The 23,846-nt window shown below is 37.0% G+C and overlaps 1 protein-coding gene across 1 annotated transcript in view; it reads left to right on the forward strand.

The window, feature by feature from the left end:
- LOC104506306 (cytoplasmic polyadenylation element-binding protein 2-like) overlaps window positions 1-23,226 on the forward strand; it is a gene marked incomplete at its 3' end in the record, with an annotated part of 42,369 nt that extends 19,143 nt beyond the window's left edge. Inside the window, exons 5-10 of the mRNA XM_010147219.1 lie at window positions 2,999-3,049; window positions 10,035-10,058; window positions 13,498-13,668; window positions 15,317-15,406; window positions 22,697-22,815; window positions 23,112-23,226. Coding sequence (XP_010145521.1) covers window positions 2,999-3,049; window positions 10,035-10,058; window positions 13,498-13,668; window positions 15,317-15,406; window positions 22,697-22,815; window positions 23,112-23,226 — 570 coding nt within the window. The remainder of the gene's footprint in view (window positions 1-2,998; window positions 3,050-10,034; window positions 10,059-13,497; window positions 13,669-15,316; window positions 15,407-22,696; window positions 22,816-23,111) is intronic.
- Window positions 23,227-23,846: the final 620 nt, after the last annotated feature.

The raw sequence follows: 23,846 nt of genomic DNA on the forward strand, positions 1-23,846 counted from the left end.
TCTGACTTTATCATTAAATTCAGGTGGCCACCCTAGAAACACTGCGCTTTGCTTCAGCAGATTAATCTGAGGGATAAGAACCCAAGTTAATTTATCAAATAGCAGGGATTGTATTTTGGAAAAGTAAGCAAAGCTATGTTAAATATGTTTGTAAGGTTCTAAGTCCAAGGACTGGGCAGTACCTAAGTACCTAGCACAGAATACAAGTATGGAGTTCACTAGAACGCAGTAATGCACAGTATGATTTAACTGAAATAACCACATAAATAAGACTTAAAAGAAGTATTGGTACAGCTGTACATGTACTGGCTACTCTGTTACCCATTTTCCTTTCTAACCCTCAAATCATTCCTTATCTGAGCTTGCAAATTCCTATCCGTAACACTGCAAGATGGCGTGTCTTGGCGCATTTGTAGGTTTTACACTCCAACAGCGGGCCCAGCTCTTTAGTGCACTCTCAACCTCAACTTTTTGAGTGTGGCACCTATGTTTCGGATGCAGCTTATTTGTGAAGCTATAGGGGAAATAAGCAAAAGAATGCAAAACCAGAGTTGTAAACCCAGAATTTGCCACCTTCTAGCAGTTCTCCTCTCCAGGTGTTGACACTGGTGGTCTCCTCTCTCCTGCTAGGCCTTAAATCTGGCCTCTTTTTCTGTAGTAATTACACAAAAAAAAGTATCTTTTGTCTCCCTTGCTGAATAGGAAAAGAAGATAAATGTATACAGGCAGGGACGAAGACTGACACCACAGACTCAAAGTTCAAGACGAGATAATTTCTCACCATTTCTGTTGTATTTCTAGATAGATACAGCATTCTGATTTGCAAGAAACATCTCACATCGTTGCAAATATTTCTGTAGCACCATATATAAACATGATGGTGACAGTAAATAATCATGTACAATCCTTGGTATTAGGCAAATCAGTATTACCTTTATAGAGCAAAGAACTAAGAAGTGAAGGAGAGTGGCTTGTTATACACCAGGCTGAGAAAACCAGTGGCAGCTCCCAGGCTGCAATTTAAGGATGTCTCGTTCCTAATTCTTTCGCTGTTACACCAACATGCATTGCTAGAAGGGCAGAATATTTATAGTTCTGATAAACATTAAGTATAGCTGTAAATGTTCAGCATGACAGAAAAATTGGCTTGTGTGTTAAAACTGGACATCTTGAAGATAAGAAACATGAAGACAAAGGCTTCTGCAAAGATTTTTGTTTTATCTTGCCTACGCCTGCTCAAAAATTCTGTTGAAGGTAGAGAAGACAGCAGAGTCCCTTCAGGTGGCATTCATCTGCCCTTTTCCAGGAGGCTGCCCTTGCCCTTCACTGCTTTCCCCACACTTAAGATTCCAAAGCAAATAGTTACTACCTCATCTGCAGGTGTTCTGATATCATCCATTTTTATAATTAAATCTGTGGGAAGAGAAATAGTACGTGGCTGTATAAAAATTTTTTTTGCCACAATGCCTGTAAATAACAAGGCTGAATAAAATATTCTAAATTATCTTAATCTTGCTATTTTGAAGTTTTGAGTGTAATAAGAGTCCATAATGTGTATTTTTCCTATAGTTCTTGGTAGAAAATTATCATGTTGGTTTCCTGAAGGGGAAGAATAAAACTTAAACCCCATTACTTACAGATTTTCAGCTAAAAGATTTTTTTTTTTTTAATATAACCCCAAAGGTGTGTCTTGGGACACAGAACTACTGCTTTGAGAAATTTCTAGTCCTGCTGCTAGTCACATGGGTTTACCAACAATGCATGTGAGAGGTGAAACAGTGGAATTGTTTGAAAACCTTAACATATAGTTTGCTGATTTGGTTTTCTTTTTTGTTTTTGTTCCCCTGTGTTTCTTTTTAGAATGAGAGAGCCTTTTTAGTGTATGACACTGTTTTACTAATACATCTTGCAACCCATCTGCATATATATTCCCCTTTAAACTTGTGTGAGTTCTGAACACCCATTGCTTCCAGACTGGATTCTTTTTTATGCCTCCACAAACATTCTCGTTTCCTCCAAAAGATTTACGTGTTTAAGTTACAATATTTTTTAATATATGCTTATGAATTATAAGCAAGCAAGTATGTTTTAATAGCAAGATAGATGGAAATGTAGTTTTTAGCACATTAAAGCACACTTCTTCCGAACACAGCGGCTATTGTAAATGTCTCTCTAGGTCAGTGTGCACTACTGGTATGTTTGCAGCTTCCTGTAAACAGAAAAAGTCTCTTTTAATGAAATGGAATTTTTAGGGAACAGACACTTTAGCCATGCATTTTAAACCATTCATTTAACTATTGAAGTATAACATGCCACCAGTGTAGTAAAATGAAATACTTGAAAAATTCTAATGTCAGGATATGAGGTTTTCATGTAATTTTTATTCAATATAAAATGTTGAAAATGTTATCCATCATATTCTTTAATTTTGTTAATTCAGTAGATAAATCAGTACTCTAGTTTTGCCAGACTTAATGAAAAATATTACATACAGTGGTTATATGTGATACGCCAAGATGCAGTCATAAATTGGTTAATAAAATTTTAATGCCTTAATTCCTATTAACATGATTTTTCTAAAAAAGAGGAGCACTAAACTGTAGAAATGCCACTCTGTTAAGCAGTGTGCATAGTACAGTTATTCACAGTCACTATGAAAGAGAAGACTAAATCAGTCAGCACTATTTCTGGGTGTCATGAAACAAAAAGTGGCTTTATCCTATTGGAGCTGATCCCAAAGCACATTGCAGATCTTATGACCAGAGAATTAAGGTTAAGAAGTCTGTTCTTGTCAGCTTTAACTTGGGTCAAGGGTATTGTTGGTTAATGTGCTTGGAGTTAAATATTAGCTCTTTATTTCCCTTAGGCAAACTGAAAATATAGCTTATATTTAAATTCTAAGCAGTGATTTTTTTTTTCATGACTTTTTTTTCTAGTATAATAGCTAAAACCTCTTCATTTCTTTTGTTTTGTTCTTTGTTTTTTGTTTTCTTTTAAGGTCGTTTGAGTTATCCACATCCAGGGACCGACAATCTTCTAATGTTAAATGGTAAGTGCTAATCTTCTAACAGTTTCTCGTTATCTCTAGCTTAGCTTAAATCTGACATGTTGGTATAAAATTATACTATTATATTCTGTTATTGAATTACTTGCCTCTGGTCTTGTACACTGGTGGGACTGTTGCCATTTTCCAGAGTTGAATGGCAAGAGCTAATCTTGCAACAGCCTTTCATTATATCTAGCTTATTTGAAATCTGAAATGCTGGTAACAATGCACTACTCTTTTTTGTTCTCAAGCAAACCAGTGGTGTCTTCTCCAAAGATCTGCTAGAAATCTATTATACAGAAACAGGAATTAGAAAAATAAGAAGGCCAGAAAGGCATGTTTTTCTATCTTGTATAAATAAAGGATGAACTAGACACTTTCTATTACACTTACATGAAATAAAGTTTTATTTTTGTTGGGTGTTTAGGAACTGGATTTCTCAGATACATTTCTAACTGTGAAATATGCTGAAGTTAGAGTTCACGTTCACGTTCCTCTCCCAGTAGGTCAAACTTCATGAACATCTGCTACTTAGTGAAGGCATGAACTTTAGCCTTTGTTCAAGGCTAAAGAAGGAAGCAGAGCTTGGTAATCCATCTAAGTCAATAATAAATTGGGTTTTGCACACAAATGTTTTCTACATCAGGAAAAATTAGAACTACAATGCCACAGCTTCTTTAGATTAGAAAAAGTGGAAACTTGTGCACAAAGCAAGTACACTTTTGTCATTTACTTGATGAGTCTAAACATTACCAGTAAAAACTTAGGTATTAAAAGATACAGTCAGAATAGCTATTTCAGGTTTGTGGTTCTGTGGAGCTTTTTTTTTAATTGCCTAACCCTTCTGCACAGTCACTTACACTTGTACAGATGGCTTTGAAATGTAAAAACCACCTAATTTCCCTTCTGCAACACTAGGTAAATTTTTAAAATTTTAAGGATATTCAGGTTTAGCTTTATACCCAGTAAAATACTGCACAATGGACATTTGAAGAATTAGGTCCTTTGGTGTTGAAGTTATTTAAAATAATGCAATGTTATGAAAAGGGAGAATAGATACTTAACTATTAAAATACATTAGTGTTTAGCCCACAGAGGCCATAATCCTGATTGCTAGTCAGAAATTCCATGGAATACTGATGTGCTTGGTGTTACAACAGTTAACTTTCTGTATTTAACTGCAACTGTAAGACCCATTCTGCAAGCTGGTTTGTTCAGGTGGTATATGGGCAATTGTCACATTTATAATGAATTTATAATGAAGTGTTATGATTTATATGACTGCTGATTTATAATGAAGTGTAATATAGGATGGTAGTAAAAACTAAGCAATCTTATGAGCAACTGTGAAATATTTCAATACAGTTAGTGTAAGAAATTATTTTTTTTTAAATTTGTTTGCTTTTATACTTAGAATAGTGAGTTCTCTTTTTATAGTTTTGCATGTTAAAAGAGCACACGGGAAGCATTGTTACTCTACAGAATATCTAGGAAGAACAGGTTTGCTATTGGAAAAATGCATCCCAGTGGTACTAGCCTATCCTAGAAACCTTACTGCAGAGCTAAACTACTCTAAAGAATATCTTGTTTTGTTATTAATGCTGATAGGATTTCCACTGTAGTTTGAAAGTTAGCACTTAAGGTGACTGCTGTCCTCATTAAAGGCTGCAGTATTCTTTCCAACCTTCAGTAGGTGAGATAAAAATAACAATTTGAGTATCAAAAAGACAGGTGATGCAACACCTAATTTTTAGGTATGCTCTTCAGACTTCAATTCCAAGCCTAGGTTTAGACTTTTAAGCCCTCTACCATGTACCTGGAGAGTGTGATATACCCATCAGTGCAGTCATGTATCCTATTCAAAGCCACCTCAGTTTGGAGTGTCTGAATGGCAGCTCCATACAGCTCAAGAACAAGAGCACTGGCAACAACCCTGGGAAGCTCCAGCTGCCACAACCTTTCTTTCTTACCAAGAATTGAGAGACTTCCTCCAGATGTTTGGTAATGAGAATTACAGCTTGAACGCTTGCTGATAAAGTTGTAGACTTCAGTTGCCTTCTCTGCCTCGGTGGATTCAGGCTAACATTTTCCTGTGTCCCTATACTTGATGGCTTGGAGGGAGGAGTAGGGAAGAGGAGAGTTGGTAATCCGGAGACTCACATTTGTCCCTTAGTTTCTCAGTAAGTGTGGTAGTCGCTACGAGGAGGAGCAGGAATACCAGATCTTCATGAAAGCACCAGCATTTTTAAGGATCCTGTGCTCATCTATGTGTGCGCTCACTAATACTTAACACTAGATCGTGATCCTCACTGGATTTTAGTTGGCTTGATTTTAATGGACTGGTGTCTCTATCCCAGTAAGGTTCTGACATGAGCCAGGCTGGAATTCCTCAACTCCTTTAAGACTAAGCACTTCTAGATAAAACATTTTTAGCTACTTTTTCCTCTTCTTAAATGATAGATCATTTCCAGCTCATTTAAAGTGTACTTACTGGACTGTACCTAATATTAATATTTACAGTTTTCATTATTTAAATTAATGAAATGAGCCAAAGGAAAGCTGATTTATGTTTTAATAAATTATATATCTCATAATTATATATCTTTTTCAGCTCAAGCTTTAAAAAAGCAATGGATTTTTAATAACTGTTATCTCTCAAAACTCAGAAAAAGATACTTCGGAATGGGTTTGCCTGAGTACATCTTTAATTGTCAACTTGATCTCAGAGAGAACCTTTCTGGAGCAAGTAATAATGCAGGAGTCCAGTTTATTGGAGGTGTAGGGTCTTTTTTTGCCATTATAGGATTCCTACCCCCGCCCCCCCCTTTAATAATTTCAATGCATTGAATTTTTTTAATGGCTATTGAAACGTTTTTCACCATTTGATTACTTTAGTAAGGCAATATTACAACTTTCCATCTAAAACATGCTATAGCTGGCTGTGCTTCTAAGAAAGGGGTTTTAATTCAAGCAGAAGTTATTAAACATCCTATACAGGAATTGCTAAATGAGCTTCTGTAGTCTCTTAAGCATGACAGAATTAAATAGTCACAATGATGTCTTTCAGCCTTAAAAACTGTAAAGATGAGATTTCTGAAGAAATCTTAATAGAATTTAGGCACCTAAATCCAGTACAATAAAATGAGAATTAGGCACCTGCCTCCTTTAGTCTATCCTCTTGGGAAATTTTTGCCACAATTGTTTATGGATTTCTTTAAATGGCAAATAAGTAGTAATGAAAAAGGCTTCATCACTTCACTGTTGCCATTTGATCATTAAATCAGGTATGTTAGGGACAAATAATGCTTCATCAGTATTTCCATCATAAATTTTTCAGTTATCTTTAACTATAGGCAGCTTGTCTAGAAGTTTTTTCTTTTATACAATGTAGTATTTTTGAAGTCATCTCAGTCAGTTATTTAAATATGCAGGTATTTGATTTCTGGGCTATATTTTAAATACATGTTTCAATGAAATAGAAATGATGTTGTCTGTGTGACAGCATTGCTCATGAAATGTACAATGTTATATTGTCTTGATGGTAGATAAACATGCACAAAAAGTGTATTTACTTCTGACTATCATATTTCTTTCTCTGAGGTGATTTAGATTGCGGAAAGGGGGGTATTAATTTTTTTTTTACAGGCTTAAATTTTATTAGTATGCCACTTCAGGGACATAGAAGGTTTTAACGACAAGGCTATTTCTTTGTTGTATATACAGCACTCTTAAATTGGAAGGTTCCTGGGTTATTTGACTTCATTTTTATTGGACATCATTATACTTCTTGCATGTGTTTCCTACTTCATATTGTCCAGAATAATAGTGTATTCCTTGCACTTTCTCACTCATTCAAAATCTTTCAGAGTTTTTGGCTAATTAAGATAGCCAGCTTTATAGACTAAAAGACACAAAAAATATTTCTGTATGACTTACTCTTTGAACACATTTAGGAAGGACAGAAGAAGTTTAATCTCTCCTTTCTTGTTGGTGTTAAGTGAATTATTTGCTTACCATGTCTGGCCTTCCCCAAAGGGCTGTCTTCCCTGCAATTATTTATCTAAACATATGCACTAATTATGTAGATGTATGTATTAAATATATATAAAGCTATATGTATAGCTAAAACTATAATTAAATGTATCTGTTTATATTTATCCAGACCACATAAGCACGCTACGAAAGATATAAAACATTATGTGCATGTTATTTTAACACATACAGACATATTCCTAATTGAGTCTAGAATCTTCATAAAGAATAATGTTACTGCTTACAGTGTACTAAATGTTTGATTTGGTGGAACTGTTTTCACAAGTAGTATCTGGCCTTTGAAAGAGAGTTTATATATATTCTCTATGTAAGGTGGAGAGATTAAAATACTGAGCTTTCATGAAGATAGGATGTATTTGCTTTAAGATAATATTTTTAGTAACAGTAAGACTTTGTACTTACTGTTATGAGAACAACTTACCTGTAATATAACCACTGTGGTCTTAAAGTCTGAATAAAAATAGGAAAAAATAGCAAGTTTTGCAAGCCCGTACATTTTAATGTCAATGATCACATTTATTGCAGCAGTGCTTACAGATAGTCTTAAGAGTGGGATCATGTTGTTGTGGATGCAAGTGGCAAACAATCCCTGCCCACACTAGTTTACATTTCAATGGACAAAACAAATATCAGGGTAGTTTGCCATACAAGTAAAGTAAATAATGTGACAACATCAGGTCTAGGTTTTTTCCCCATTTTTTCTGATTTCATTGTTTTCGCTGAAGCAAAGAATACACAGATAACTTTTGTACATCATTGTAATTTCCATATATATAAAATACTGCAGCAACTACCCTTTTAATTGGGGGGGGGGGGGGGGTTTAAGCATTTTTATAACCCTTTTGTATTTCCCCTGAAGATTACTGTTGTTGATTTTTAAATGGACGAAGCCAAACAGTTCAGGTGTTCTGTAACAAAATATTTTTATGCATATCAGCTTGCCTTAATTATGAAAATATAAGAGAACAGCTGGCCTGGTTTGGTGGGCAGAAAGGAGCAGAAGCGGCAGAAGAAAAATTACTAAGGGTTGTGCCGAAAGATGCTTATTAATATGTGTTTGTATATTACTCTTTGACAGAGAACATGGCAGTGCAGTCATTGCTATGGATGTGATGCTCTTGTATTTCCCCTGGTTACTTTAATTTTATTTGTGGAAGGAAAAAAAAGGCATACGGGGGTTAGATGAGGGCTTAGTGACGCTACTGCTAATGGTATGTGGGAGTCGCTCTGGCCAAGAGTCAGAAAAGATTTGCACATGCTGCGGCACTGACATGGAACTGCGTGTCATCTAAGAGCCTGACTTCGGAGGAAAACAAGTCTAAAGTTCGGCACGAGTCTCCCTGTACAGCAGCAACTAATGAGACAACTAATCACATGGAAGAATACATTATGTTTTGTGAATTCTATTTGCATGTGGGAAATCTGAATTTAGGTGTTTCCAGTTGGTTAGATAGCCAAATCTCTTCTGAAAAATGGGGGTTTCTGTTTTGGCTTTCTAGTAGAAAGTTGGAGGATCTGAAACACTTTCAAGCAAAAGATTGTTCTCATCAACAGTCATTCTTTCAGATGAAAGAAAATAAATTTGAAAAGGAATTCAGTGCAAGGTGGATGGGAATATAATGACTGATCTGTAAAAAATCAACAGTTTTGGGGGAGAAAAAGCAAGGAGAGAAATTTTCCAAATTCCATGAGCAATCCACTGAATTCTTACTAGGAAGGGATCAAGACAAGAACAAAAAAATATGTAGTTACTACAAGTTTTGAAAAATCCCGTGCAAATGGCAGGTACCCGCATATAAGTATTTAATAATATGAGAACGGAACAGTGAATAACATTTACAAATCACTGAGTTTATGAGGAGCCTGTACCTCAATGTCCCAGACCCCCAGCTGGTTTTTAGGAGAGATGGATGTATGGAGTCTTAGTAAAATCAAAATAATGCTGAGACACAGTAATCTTTGTTCAGAAGTGTTGCTATGACATTAGGGTTTCATAGTCAGGTTTTCTATTTGGATGTTTAACTACATTGCTGCAGTGATTCATCTGTCTCAGATACAAAGTCTGTGATACGGGAATTGAAAGTACTTTGTGGAAACGTAACTAAGAAATTGCACACAAATTAATAGTTTTTGTATTAGTAATCTGCCTATTTTTAGTTTCCTAGCCTTCAGGCTGAGAAGCAGTCAGTATGGTCTTCTGAACTGTAGCTATAAGCATGATCTCTTTAAGAACCTTGCAAAACTCAACAGTTAGGAAAATCTTGGGTTACATGCAGTCTGTCAGAAACTGCTGCTTTGCCTTTGTGCAGTGTTTTTGCTACAATGCTGTTTCTTGTGACTTGTGCCCTGATTTTGTTTGCTACCACAAGGACTCTTTTGTTTCAAACAAAACCTTGCCGTTAATTTTCTGGTAGGTCTTTTCATGAAAAAGGAAGGTCATGGCTTATAGCATTTGTATTGTCACTGCAAAGGACTGTACAAACTGTTCCATGGACCAGGATGTTTCTGTGATTCATTTAATGCTTGCTACATGCTTTTTAAAGCAATATTTTCTTTTTCACAATGTCAGTACCCCGTGTGTTATCTAGACACTTGTGTGAGATCTGAATCACATTTGTGAGGATGAATTACAAAGTTACTGTAATTTATGCATCCAAAATTAACATGAAGTTAAGATGAAGTATAAAGACACGTTGAAATATTTTGAACTATGTTCTTTACCACCGGGGCTGATGTCAATTTAGTAGTAAAATAGCATGGTATTTAAGTGAGGCTTCAGTGTAATGCATTCTCATCCAGAATTATCAGTAGCAAGGACCGATGCAGATTTTTCCTTATTGCTTACCCACATAGTTCTTTGTATTGTAAATATTTTAATATGTGGGCATGATACAGTTATTTGACATTTTACAATTTGTCCTTTGTTTGCATGCAGCGAGGAGTTATGGGCGAAGACGAGGTAATTCACTTCTGTTTGTTACAGTACAATTAATTCTGATTCAGCTGTTACTGATCATTATGATTATTTAATCCAGATTGTTGATTATAAACGTTTATCTGCATGTCGTCTTAGTTTGGGGAAGATGGAGGGTGTGAGGGAAGGAGGGGTGCAGTCTGGATTGTTATGATCATTGATCTCTTTTTAGTGTTTGAATTACAAATTACAAATCCTTTAATCAGTTAAAACACTAGTTCTAATCATAATTCAGTTCATGCTAATGACTACTGCTGGCAGTCATTGCCCTCTTTAAAAGTGTACAGTTTGCTAGTTGTTCTCCTAACACATCTTCTTTTGCCTCTGTGTAAGTGATAGTGTACAGAGTAAAAACTGAAAGACTCAGGAAGAAAATCTAGCAGGCAGCTCTTAGAAATAGTGTTAAGACGAGATGCAGTCCCTTACCTTGGAAGAGCTGTACTGATTGAACCATACGAAGATGTGACCTGCAGTCGTTATAAAGACTATGTAAAGTGTGCAGCAAAAGCATTGGGACCTTTGGTAGCTTCCAGTGTTCGCAACACACACCAACGTTCTTCTGTCTCTCTCTTGGTCTCTGCATGGGTTCGTAACTGATTGCTTGGTAGCCCTAACGTAGAGAGGAGCGATGATCTAGGTCACGGCCAACATATGTAACAGTACAGTCAGGTTTTGACGATTCCTGGCTAATTCTGCTTAATTCCACTGTCATAAAACAAGAGAAACAAGTATTTAAAAGAGCTTATCCTTTTAATTCACAGTCATTGGGAGAAATGTGAAAGCCCAGCAAATTACGTTTTTGCTCTCATTTGAGAGACATCAAAAAGTGAAGAGGAGGGAGAAGAAAGTGTTAGGAGTCATATACAGTCATACAAATGTATGAATCCCTTGTCCTCTGTGTCATCTTAGCTCTCTGAGGAGCTGCAGTGCTTTGAGCAAACCTTTACCCACATTAAAGTAAAACTGACCTCTCTGGTATCGTTTCAGAACATGTTCTGATGGTTTCATTTGTATTGGGAAGAGCGCCTTAGATTCTTCTTGTTCTTAGATTTTAACATTGGTATGTGGGGAAAAAAATAAGTTATTCTGAGGATTATTCATTGAACATTTTTACCCCATATACTTGTGTATTTTGTACGCTGTACTACCAACAAGTTTAGTAAAATTGGCATATTTTTAAGTCACTTTTTTTTTTTCCTGACCTGCAGAGGTAAAGAGCAAATCTGTGTGCTTTTTATGAAGACAACCCAGCTAAATTAGAGTCATTTTAGATTTAAGATGTTAAGAATAACTCTCATATAGTGGTGAAAATGCTTAAAATTTCCACTTCTGTAGTTTCCTGCGAGTTCCTCCAACCTGAGTCTTATTTCTTCCTTTAGCCACTTTTTCCTTTCACTGTCACTATGATAACAGCTCCATCTTCTCCATCATTCACACCAGTAATTCAGAAATCCCTTTCTTGGTTGTGTAACCAAACCTTAACACTATAGATCTTCAAGATCCGATCATTTTTATTAGTCTTTGTAACTGAAACTCATATGTGCCTTACTCAGCTGCTGCAGTCTTTATAGCATGATCTTGTTCCTCTTATGTCTGAATAGATGATTTACAAGAAGAATCTGCCTGGCTGCTTCTTCCAACTGTGTTAACTTTCTGTTTCTCCCTTGCTTCCTCATTTTTCTGCCCCACTGAGCACAAGCTACTTGCTTCCACTTTTAAAGGCACTCTACTGATCTGTTCTCTAGCTGTTTGGTGCGTCCTTATGATAGTGAGCAAGGATGCCATCACTTGCTCCTCGCTGCTCATCATCTCAAACGCACACGTCACCACTCCTAATGGAAAGGAGGAGCCTGCTACAGCTTTCTGCATTTGGTGTGCTCCTCTCCCATCAGATGCCGACTGAAGACATAAATGCAAAATGCCACCATAAAGATGCTGTAGTTATTGGGTTTGTTTCTTAGTACAATCCTGTGGTCCTGCTTTTATTTTGTGATGGTTGTGACATTATGTTGAGTAGTTTTCTATCATCTTGCGTTTTCATTTGTTCTTGATTTTTACTACGGTTTTAGATACCCAGTCAAGGTCATTGGGCATTACCGCAGCATAGGTCGTTCACTGGCCATCATGTTTGCTGTCTGTTCTCCAGCCTTGTCTTGGAGCACTTGACTCTCAGGTGGTCTTCTGGTAAGGTACTGCAGACTCAGCGGCCAGGGACCTGCTGCTCCTGCATGTGGATTTGCTGTGGGGAAATCCACAAGTTGGCTATTCGACATGGAAAATTAATTTGCTTCCCAAAAGCGTGCCAGGTTGCTCTTTGGTTCTGCTTGCTCGCTTGTTCTTGGAAAGCAGTTCCATTAATGAATATTTATTTTAAAAAATGAGTGAAACAGGAAAATTAGTACTTCAGAAGACATTGTGATGTGCAGTATTTATTTTGCTTCTCAAAGTGTTTCTTTTGGGGCTTTTTGCAGTTAAATGACTTTAGAATTTGAAACTGTCAATCTTTACGTTGCTAATCTAAACCAGTGAAAGTTTGAATAAGCTGAGATGCATATCCTGGCCTTCCAAGTCTTTTTGTTTTGGAGTTCTCTAAAATTTGTAAATATTATACAGGGGGAAATAAGTGGGACAGAATTAGGGTGTTTTCACCCTGCCATCTACACATCTGTTTTGATCACTTTGCATTTGCAAAGTCATCCTGTGGACTTCTCAGGTTTTACACTTGATCTTCAGGGTAACTAATCTTACTGCAGGTTGCTACACATTAGGAACCATCACAAAGCTTCCTTCCAAAACTGTGGTAAATTTGAGAGTGAGAAGGATAAAGCAGCACTGTAACTCATTCTTAGAAAGTTATATTTTGCACATTCTCTTTTTCTTTCTTAGAAGATAAATCTATTTTTACGTTGTCAGCACCAGATACCTTTAAAACAGAAAACATACCTGTTTGAAACTTCTTATGGTTCCATGTTTTTCCCTCTTCCTTCTGTTCAATTAAAGTGTAAGATTGTTAGACATGCAGTAGTCATTCAGGTGATGGAAGTTATCAGTTTAACTTGAAGCTAAAACAAAGGCAGACTGATGAAACTCACTTAGGCAGTCCTTAATATGATCTCTTCATAAACAAGATGCTTTATTTAAAAAAAAAAATTCTGCTTTCCTACTGCATACAGCAGAGTAACTACAATATGTTGTAGTATGAAATACGCTTACAGTGATGTCAGCTTGCAACCTTGAATTTCCTTTTTGAAGTTTAATGCATTTTTCATTTCTTAATTTTTCTTTAAACTAATGTGTGCTTTTCTAATATCTTAATGTTTTCATTTTTACATTCCAGACTGCTGCTCCCGCATTCCTTTATATTAGATAACCATGTGCAGCCACAAAATTATTTTAATGTATGTTATTATCTTTTCTTTTTAAGGCCGTTCTTCCCTCTTCCCAATAGATGATGGTTTGCTGGACGATGGTCATAGTGATCAAGTTGGAGTCTTGAATTCACCAACCTGCTATTCAGCTCATCAGAATGGAGAACGAATTGAGCGTTTTTCTCGGAAAGTGTTTGTTGGAGGTCTTCCACCAGATATTGATGAAGGTGAGCTGCCTGAATACTAAGCAAGCTGAGTGTGGAGGGAGAGAGATAGGTTTTTGAAAAGCCTAAAAGAAGTAGTAGAAATAATCTACCCAGCAAGAGTGTTGTGTAAAAGGATACAACTATATATGTATTTTTTTAGAAGAATTGATGGATATGTTGAGCTTAGTACCATTTGATGTCATCCTCCTTTTCTGATTTTGAGATGGTTCAGTTGTCTCTGATTCTGCACTTGCAGGTTGTAGAGTTGCATGTGATGGCTGGAATCTGTTCTCCGGCTTACCTTGCAGTGGTATGGGGATGCATATGCCTTTCAAATACATCGTAGCCCTTCATAGTGTCCTCTGTCTGGGCCTGCTTTATCCTCGATTCACAGAAAATTCCTATTAGTATTTGAATTTCAGATGCTATTTTACTATTAACTGAGAATCTCAGAAGTGATTTAGGAAGGTTAATATTATTCCTGTTCATAAATAGAGAAACTAAGGCAGTGGCAGAGCACTCTGTGATGCATTGAACATCGAATGTACCACAGAAGCTCAGATTCTTACGTGATGCAGTTGGAGTTGCTTTGTACAAAAGGGTCGATTTGAAATAATCATGCTGTTTAACGTTAGGTTTCTCCTGTGCAATGTTAGTTTTGTCCTGTGCAGATAAATGTAAATTACATGCTAGCTTCGTAACATAAACAGAAGTCCCTTTACAAGGTTCATTGTAATCCTAGAGTAACTTGCAAACCAAATAAGCTGACTGTGGTTAATTAATTTTCAGACATAGAGAGACCATATTTTGGTTTCAGCTTCGTTGTGATGCTCTCCTGCAGTGTGCTAAGGGATTTATTTTAATATACTTCAGCTTTTTCTGGTGTACTTTAGCTTCTAATTCAAATGTGCGCTGTTGCCTTTCATACCAGTGCTAAACAAAGACACATGGAAGTATCTTTTCTTTCTGTCCTGCCTGTTTATATGCTGATGGCAGGATGCGGCTGAAAGAAATGGAGCATATTTATGTTTGATGAGTTATTGCTCTTGTAGAGGTTAGTGTGGTTTATTCTTTTCCTCGTGGCCATGGTTCTTACAGTCAGTGCCAGGAAGCTGTGGCTGGGAGAGAAAGACATCAGAAAGTTGTGCAAGGGACATAGTAGACTATTCTTGGTTATGTTAGAAGCACCTCTAAATAAGCAGTTTTAAGTTTCTGGGCCCAATCTGTCCATGGTGTCTGCTGAAAACTTCTAACATGCTAATTGTGGTGGCACTTACTGTATGAGTATCTACATACACAGCTCTGAACTGTACATCACTCAACAGTAAATTGTTTGTCTTGATTGCAATCAAAACAGATTCTGAATTTAAGGAAGTACCACAACAGTTCTCACCACTGCCTTTAGTTGCCCATATGCTTCTGAAATGCTCCAGTTATTAAAAAGTAAAACCACAAACGTAAGCTTAAAATCACTAGAAAAATATTGCAAAATATTAACGCTTTGGACAATGTGTCTGTTTAAGTTTCTTGTTCATGAAAGTTGGAAATTCTGTTCCTTTTTTCCCTGTGAAATGTCAGCCTATGCTAGAAAGAAAGGTCTTTGCTTGATTGTACTATTTCATTGAGTTCTGTCATTTATTTTAACTGCAAATATTATACCTATTTTTAGATGAAATTACTGCTAGCTTCAGACGATTTGGGCCTTTGGTAGTAGACTGGCCTCACAAAGCAGAAAGCAAGTCCTATTTTCCACCAAAAGGTAAGAGAGTTGGAAGGTTCTGACCTGTCACTGGGTGCAAATCTTACTCTAGCAAACTGTCTCATCTTTCTCCAAAGGGTCTAATTCACAAGCCCTGTGAACTCTTAGTTCTGCCGTTTCGATGCAGGTGCAGACATGGTTACTTTACACACCAAGTCTAAAACCTGAGCGGGGTGTTTTTAGTATTGTGCCTGGTTCAGTGCTGGACTCCTGAAGGAACTTTCATATTCTAATTTCCCATAGACCAGATCCGTGTTATATAGTTCTGTGTGTCATTAATCCTAAGTTCTGTATTTGCATTTCTTTCTGGCTTCCAAAACTGAAATTTGATCAAATTTTTAAGACTGTATCTTAGATAAAAATTTTTGTAGGAAGTTACAGGCAGGATTCAGGATACATTTGGATATCTGATCCATATAATCAGTGTCGTGTTTATTTCAGTTTTAGGATGTGAACTTCCTGTTGAAGCACTTTTTTTAAAATAAATGGTTAAATACTGGGGTTTTTTTAAACTATTTCTACTATTGCTGTTAGTAGCATATCTCTATACACATACAATCATGTGTTGGTACATAGAAAATAAATGCAAAAATCTGATCCAGATATGTAAGCAATACAGAGGTTATTCATTTTGTAGAGAATGCAGCAATGCATTGCTTCCCTGGAAGTGACAAAAGTAGGCATAGTGCCTTTATAAATTGATTCTTCATTTATTTATCTGACCATCTATTCTGGGGAAGAGATGGTATTGTTATCCCAGATGGTCCTCTAAGGAGTGGGGAAAAAGAATTGGAAGTATTTGAATATTATTTATGAATACTACACGTAAATTCTAAGACAGACAAAGAGACTTCGACTTTTTTGATTGTCAGCCCGATAGACAAAGCCACTGTCAAGCTAAATCTTATTATCCTGAGGAGTGTCTCTCTCTCCATAAAATACCAAAAGAAATTCTTGAGGAACTCTGAGGAAGATGCATCTTGCAAAGTCTGTGATGATTATATAGAAGAGGGAAGATGTAATATATTCTTACCTGAAAGGAGTGAATTGCGGCATTCATTTCAAAGGAGATAGTCCTGTTTCAGTATCTGAACATCTTAAGGATGTATTTCCAGACTTCATCATTTAATAAAGCTTTTTTATAAAGTTGGAATATTTATAATTGCCGCAATTTAAAAATCTATATGGTAAGCAGAGCTTCTTTAAAGCAGAAAATTCAGAGAAAGATTTCAATGTGTTATTCTAATTACTTCAGGAAACTTTTGTGCACTGAGTGTTGTTTCCTCATGATTAACTGCTGATCCTTATTTGAAATTTAATAACACACTGTTCTTCAGTCTTAAAACTTTATTGTAATTTTCAGTTTACTACATTATTCAGTATTGTTTTGTAATGCAGCCTAACACATTTTAAATACAGTGTAGGTTTCTCTTTATAGATACTCCAGAAATATAGGTTACTATAAACTGCTGAATATTACTGTGTTTATATCTGCTTTTATAAGTGCAATGGATATGGCTTATCACTATTTTGTAGAAGAATTTCTTAAAAATTTGTCTTTCTTAAGTATTACTTGCATGTGCAGGCAAGAACTGTGTATACATATATTTAATAAGATGTCTGAAACTGCTAAGATAGGCTAAATACTAAGAAAGCTTTGAGATTGATCAGTAATCAGCTATTTAGAACTATATACTATATTAGCCCAAGGAGGTTGTGGGGTTTTGTTGGGGTTTTTTTCTTTTACTTTTAATGTCCAATTTCTAATCTTTACTCTGCATGGAGTCAATTCAGTGTATCTGGTTTTGTTTGTTCAGTCTTATTAGAGATTTGACAGAGTATTACTTTCCAAAGACATCTCAGAATTACTCAGTCGTGGACTGGTTTATGTAATAATCTTCTCTGTGGTGAAGAGATACAGCCTGCTTTTTGTTTTTGCTCTTGTTCAGTTTTCCAGGCTGTGGTTCCTTTCAGGCTCTCTGCTTACAGAAAGTCCTGAGGGAAGGCCAAGTTCATAATAAGAATTTCCTTGCTTGAAGAAATGCAAAAAGTGTCTTGATCCATCAGGGCTGGCTTCCTCCTGAGACACACCAACTGCTTGTTCTTAACTAATTACATTTTGTATTGGTTCACCACAAAATCAGGCCTGAAGAAAACAGCAATTTTAAAAACTTCACACTAGTTTTACAAGGAAACTGTTCTGAAGCAGAAAAAAGTTACTCTGTTGAGATCAAAGTACAAAGTCTGTAAGTGATCTGCCAGCTGTAATGGAGAATTCCTTCCCTTCTGACTTGCCACTGTTTATCGTAACTGCTGTTATTACGTAGTTGGCAAATATACTTATTTATGGAAAAATACCCATGTCCGAAACAGTTTGCTGAGGTGAGGATTCCTTCTTAAGATACTGAAGTGTTCAAAGAAATGATGCCATGAGGATATGCCATTCCAAAGAAAGCCTGTCAAAATACGCCCAGTTATTTGTGTACTCTGTACTATTTATAGTCCATATCAGAGGATAATCTGATTTAAACAGGACAGTATCCCCAGCGTTTTCTGGGTGTTTCTATTGCCTTCTATCACGGCAGTTGTGCAGTAGCTTCCTTTATTCAAGGTTCTTAAATGCTAATTAGGAACTGACTGAAAAAACTAGGTTGAAAATGTTCTGTTTCTAGTTTAAGAAGCAAGACCCCAGGTCCATCCAAGTTCCTTTTAACTTGTTATGAGCTCATTTGATCACACTGGCTAGGATTGAACTCTGGATTCAGGCAGGTAAGTGTAGGTGTCTGCATGTGGGATTAGTGTCTAAGCTTCCTTTAATCAATGGGAATGTGGCCAGTCGAGTCGGTGGAGTATAGAGGACTATTCAGGTCACTGTAACATAAGCACATTGAGCTTGATTCGTTTACCCAAACCGAGGATAGCTAGAAGATTTACACAGGTCTGGCAAATGCGATGCGACACCTGTAGAAGCCCCGCACCATTTTGCAGCACCAGCTGAAGGTTAGGCAAAGTCCTGTAGAGAATAAATGGTGCAAGACACCTCCGTGTCCCACTTGGTTCGCTGAGTAACCCTCCAGGCACCACTGGCTTACGTCTGCCAGGTCTCTGTACTACAGCAGGAGCTTGGACACAGCCACTGCAGGAGTATGGAAATAGGTGTTTGGATCTTGAAGTGAATCCTGCTCCCCCTGCTCAGAAGTGCCTCGGCTAATAGCTACATTACAACTCTATCAGCCTGCATTTTTTCACTTCAGGCATATTTTGGAGCTAATTCTATATCAAAGATGACTGAGTGAAAGATTTATGTTTTAAGGATTAAATTTAATTAATATGGGGATGATATCTCTTTAGAGAGGAATAGATTAAATGTTGTGTGTCCTTCCCAAATGCGATCTATTCCCGTCATGAAGTGTAGATCCACAGTCTGTATTAACCTGCAGTTTACACTGATTCTTGCTGATTTAAGCTAAGGTACAACATTCTGTGGGCAGGAATTGCACTGCACTGATGCCATTTAGTCTCCTCTGGGCAGTCTGTCAGGACAGTAGAGGAACCAACTCCAAAATACAGCTGTACTGACGGGCATGGACGGTGTCATGCTGGCATGCACTAATTTTCTTGACTCCTCTAAGCCAGTAGTGATAGGAGTTAACTGGAGTTTGATAGAACAGAAAGCTGCACTCTGATTTCTACACAGAGTATGCATAGCAGAAGTGTCCTTTCTCCTCTTGGTAAACTTCCATGTTACTGTGAAATAAAGAAATTACACCTTGCTCAGAAAATTGTGCTAGCTACCAATGTGAATCTAGTCTAGAATGATTTGCTTTTGATTTGTTCTTTATGTAATAAATACAAAAAATGAAAACACTGATTCTGTTTATAGGTTGGAGGGGAAGGGGGTGGTTATTGGTTTGGGTTTTTTAAATTCTTATGACAGTCTGATTTGGTAATGTAGCTAGGACTCTTTAGTCTTATCTGATGGGCTTTCTGTTTCCAGAGCTGACCCAATACATTAAAAAGAAACAAAATATTTGATTTCCTGATCTTGTTTGATTAAGAGAGATGTCAGCTCAGAGTAAGGACAATGATAACTAATACAGTATCTTTAGATCTCAGGACATGTAGTTCTAAAGCCAGTTTTCATCTCCAGAAACGTTTATTTATTGTTTGAGATCATTTTCTGAGGACAGGTATTATCAAAGTCACCCACACTGCTTGCCTTTGAAAATAGGAGTATTAGTAATAGTTTCAGTGGTATGCAGAGGAATCTAGTCAAGTAATTAACACTTAACAGGAGTTAAGGAGACATAAATTCTGGTAGAGGTGCACATGAATAAGAAATTTTTGTTAAGTCTCTGTTTCTTCTAACACTTTTTGCCTTGTGAAATACGTACAAAACATACAAGCTTTGCCTCTTGGCAAGTAATACCTGCTCATGACCTGCTACTGTTGGTGTACGAATGACCCAGAGGAAGGAGCAGCTTCCTTCAAAGAAAACTATTGAGTAGCTTTGCCTTTCCATTGTAAACAGACTTGCATTGCTACTGGGTGTGAAGCTGTTAAAAGTTAAATGACTGATGTGGTACACCAAACACAAGAAACTAGGGAATTAAGTTGTTTCAGTACAGTAAAACACCTCCTACTCTTCACCCTACCTCCCCACTGTGTTTCACTGTGACATGTACTTTCTATCACACATGGTAATTGTAGTTCAGGACTACGCCAAAAAGCCTAGTTAGGCATTTGTTGTTTATCATCATATTTAATGCACGTGACTTAACCACCATCCTACTAGCTTTGCAGACGTTAAACATCCACAATAGTTCATGAGTTATGGATGTTGAGGTGAAACATAATCCGATAAAAGCATATATTGAGAAAGCAGAAAGGGATAAGAATAGTTTGGGCGGTATGGCTATTGGCATGTGGTAGCTGTAGTAACGAGGGCAGCCCTGATTTATGATGTCTGAATGAAATACCTAAGATAAGGGAGTAATTTCCCTTTGCAAGCACTTTCTAGCTAATGAATATACGCTGGTTGCCTGTGTAACCGGTGTTCTTTGGAGAAGTCTATAGCTAATGTATAATTGATTCATGCCAGGAAATGCTCCCTGGTCCAGGGCAAGTGATGGAGAGTGGTTTGTATGCAGACTGTGCAAGTCTAGCATTCTTTGGAAGGGATTGGCTGTCTCTGGCTATAAAATGTGGGCCCTGAGCAAATTATCTTCTCTAGCCGAGTCTCTTGACCAAGAGAACTGGTTATTTTCCTCCAGGCTAGATGCATTGTAAATCATTGAAGGAGTAGAGCTGTGGAGCAAAACTACAGCCAGACCAATTTGACAGTACAGACTATACCATAACTTTCTCTGTGTCTTCACAAGGGGAGTAGTACAGATACACTCATGAAACAAGCCTGTCTGATGCTTAAAATCAAGTGGAATCAACCCAGACATGAGTACATGTTTTGCAAATAACGTTAAGAAAGTAGTATTAATGTATAGTTCTGGTATTGCTTTCCTTTTATTTCAAGTGTGGTGGGATATAGTATTCCTAATTGTTCCCTCATCAAGTTCTTGTCTATGGATTTTCTATCTTTTCACAAGCTGCTACAGTTAAGCATATTAATAGCTGCAGATATACAGGTCGTGGATCATCGGAGACACTGACCATCTTTATGTATCAGGAGCTATATGGCGATGCCATTGATTGGCTTTAGGATAAGAACCAATGGAAAATCAGCATCTGGAAAAACATGTGACTCACTTCCGGCTGTTGGTCTTACTTTGTATGTCTGATTCCTTAGTTGGTATAATGTGTATTTAGCCCTCCCTTTGATTAATCAAGTTTTTGCACTCCCATCACTCTTGTACTGAGCTCCCCAGTCGAACAGGAATGTGTGTGCCTCACTTCCACACAAGTAAGGGCATGGATCTGCTCTCACCCATGCCAGTCCGCACATGCCCTCATTCAGTGAGTGAGTTTGGCATGGATAATATGTGGATTTTGAATTCTAAGATAAATACTGAAAGATACACACATTAAAACGGATTGTGAATCTAAATAATTACTAATTAAGCTGAAGTTAAATAGGTTGTCACTAAACATTATTGTTCACCAATGAAAAATGTGTGTCACAAGAAACGTTTCAGCCAAAGCCCAAAGATTCCCTGCAGCATATTGGTTAAGAAATTAAATAAGATTTAGATAAAAATATGTGTAACCTTGTCATGTGTCCCTTATAGATAGCTGTGATAGGACTGTAGTATGAGGGGTAAGAAATGAGGTGCAAGTTATGCCTTACAGCTTTTTAGGCCTTACAGCTTTTTCTTTAAATCCTACTTCTGTCCCCATGTATCTAAAATCCGGCATGCATTTGTTTCTCTAATCTTATGTTCTTCCTAACACTTTGATTCTTTAATGCTCTTCAAGATGCACCCTGCCACCTTTGCCTTGAGGATTTACAGTGTCTGTTTGCAGTAAGAAATTGCCAGTGGTTAACTAGCACCTCTCAGCAAAGCAGTATCATTTCCAAAAGGCTTGGTAAAGCAGCCACACTCGCTCTTGCCAAGCCTGCTCTAGAGCAGCTGCTTCAGCATTTCCTTTTCCATCCAAGTAATGAAACATAACTTCATGTGAAAATTCCACACTTGGTAGTAATCTCAGAAAGAAATGGGGATTTATGGTGCTTTTAAAATTCAATTTAGAATACAACCGTAATTGTGCTATCGGGCACCTGTAAAGTAACAAATTTTATATATATCATTTATACTGTAACTGTTGAAGTACTTTAACATGTGACATTCTTTGCTTGTCTGGCTGTTTTTACTGTAGCATTAAATAAGCATTTTAAATTCCTATTTTTGTAGTGTTTGGGAGGTTTGCTGGGTCACTTATGTAACAAAGTACTTTGATTTAATCTCTAGAATAGAGATTAGTCCTTTGTGCCAAGTCGGATTTTCATTGTATAATGTTCATTGCTGCCAATGAATTATGCTCAGCCTAGACTTCCAGTACATGATAGAGCAGACATGTTTGCTTTTATTCAGTTATTAGTCTCTTTTGACAATTATTTTAAGGATAAAAGTATTTGCCTGGAGTTCTGTTGATCATGGCAAGGCAGTACATAGCTAAAAGAAGATGATAAATAACAAAGAATTAGTATGACTTTCTTTTACTTTTGGAGTAAACAACATTTGTATGGAAAAGTCACTGGGAAAGATGATTAAGAAAAAGAAAGGTAGAAGGAAAAAAAAAAAAACAAAACACGTTTGTTTGGGGTTTTTTTTCCAGGTTATGCATTCCTCCTGTTCCAAGAAGAGAGTTCTGTTCAGGCCTTGATTGATGCCTGTATTGAAGAAGATGGAAAGCTCTATCTATGTGTTTCCAGTCCTACTATCAAGGACAAGCCAGTAAGTAAACAGTAGATTGCCCGCAGGCTATAGCTGCCATCTGTCTAAAGCTGCATTTGAAATGATGACGATGAAAATAATCAAAAGCAAATTGCCATTGGCAGAGCTCAACATCTGGAACAGTTGGATGATTTAAAAATCGTAGTGTTTTGAATTAATAGGATTAAAATAGAGCACCTAGACATGCTAAGCTAATGGGGTTATGACTGTGTGACAGTTTGTATAGGCTGATGAACATATATCCATGATGTAGTGAAACTTAAAGTAGCATAACGTTTTCTTTCCCAATTGAATAGGTTCAAATCCGTCCCTGGAATCTAAGTGATAGTGACTTTGTGATGGATGGTTCCCAGCCGCTTGATCCTCGAAAAACAATTTTTGTTGGAGGAGTCCCTAGACCGTTAAGAGCTGGTAAGTATAATCCATGGCTATTTTTAAAAGTAGGAGGTAATTAGAAATAATTTGAACCATGCATACTTTTGTATAGTTATGTATGGATAGATATAAATACATACTTACAAAAAGCAGAGACTGTCATGATAGTTATAAGCACAATACAGTATTAATTTATTCTAATGTTCCTCTAGTAACTGTTTTCATCTGGCTTTGGCCGTAAATCACTGTTCATCACTGAGAATTACTGGAAACTGTTACATATCTAAAGCCAGAGAAAAGATTTTGATTGTATTAGCAAAACTGTAAACTATGTCAAAAGTCTGTGTCTGTGCCTGTCAAGATCATGGAGCAGATCCTCCTGGCAACAATGCAAAGGCACAGTGAAAACAAGGAGGTGACTGGTGACAGCCAGCATGGCTTCACCAGGGGCAGATCGTGCCTGGCAAATATGGTGGCCTTCTATGATGGGGTCATGACCTTGGTGGATACAGGACGGGCAACTGATGTCATCTACCTGGACTCTGGCAAAGCGTTCAACACTGTCCCGCACGACATCCTTGTCTTTGAATTGGAGAGGCATGGATTTGACGGATGTACCACTCAGTGGATAAGGAACTGGCTGGATGGTCACACCC

The sequence above is a fragment of the Eurypyga helias genome, unplaced genomic scaffold, assembly GCF_000690775.1.
Source record: "Eurypyga helias isolate BGI_N326 unplaced genomic scaffold, ASM69077v1 scaffold16952, whole genome shotgun sequence".
Lineage (NCBI taxonomy): Eukaryota > Metazoa > Chordata > Aves > Eurypygiformes > Eurypygidae > Eurypyga > Eurypyga helias.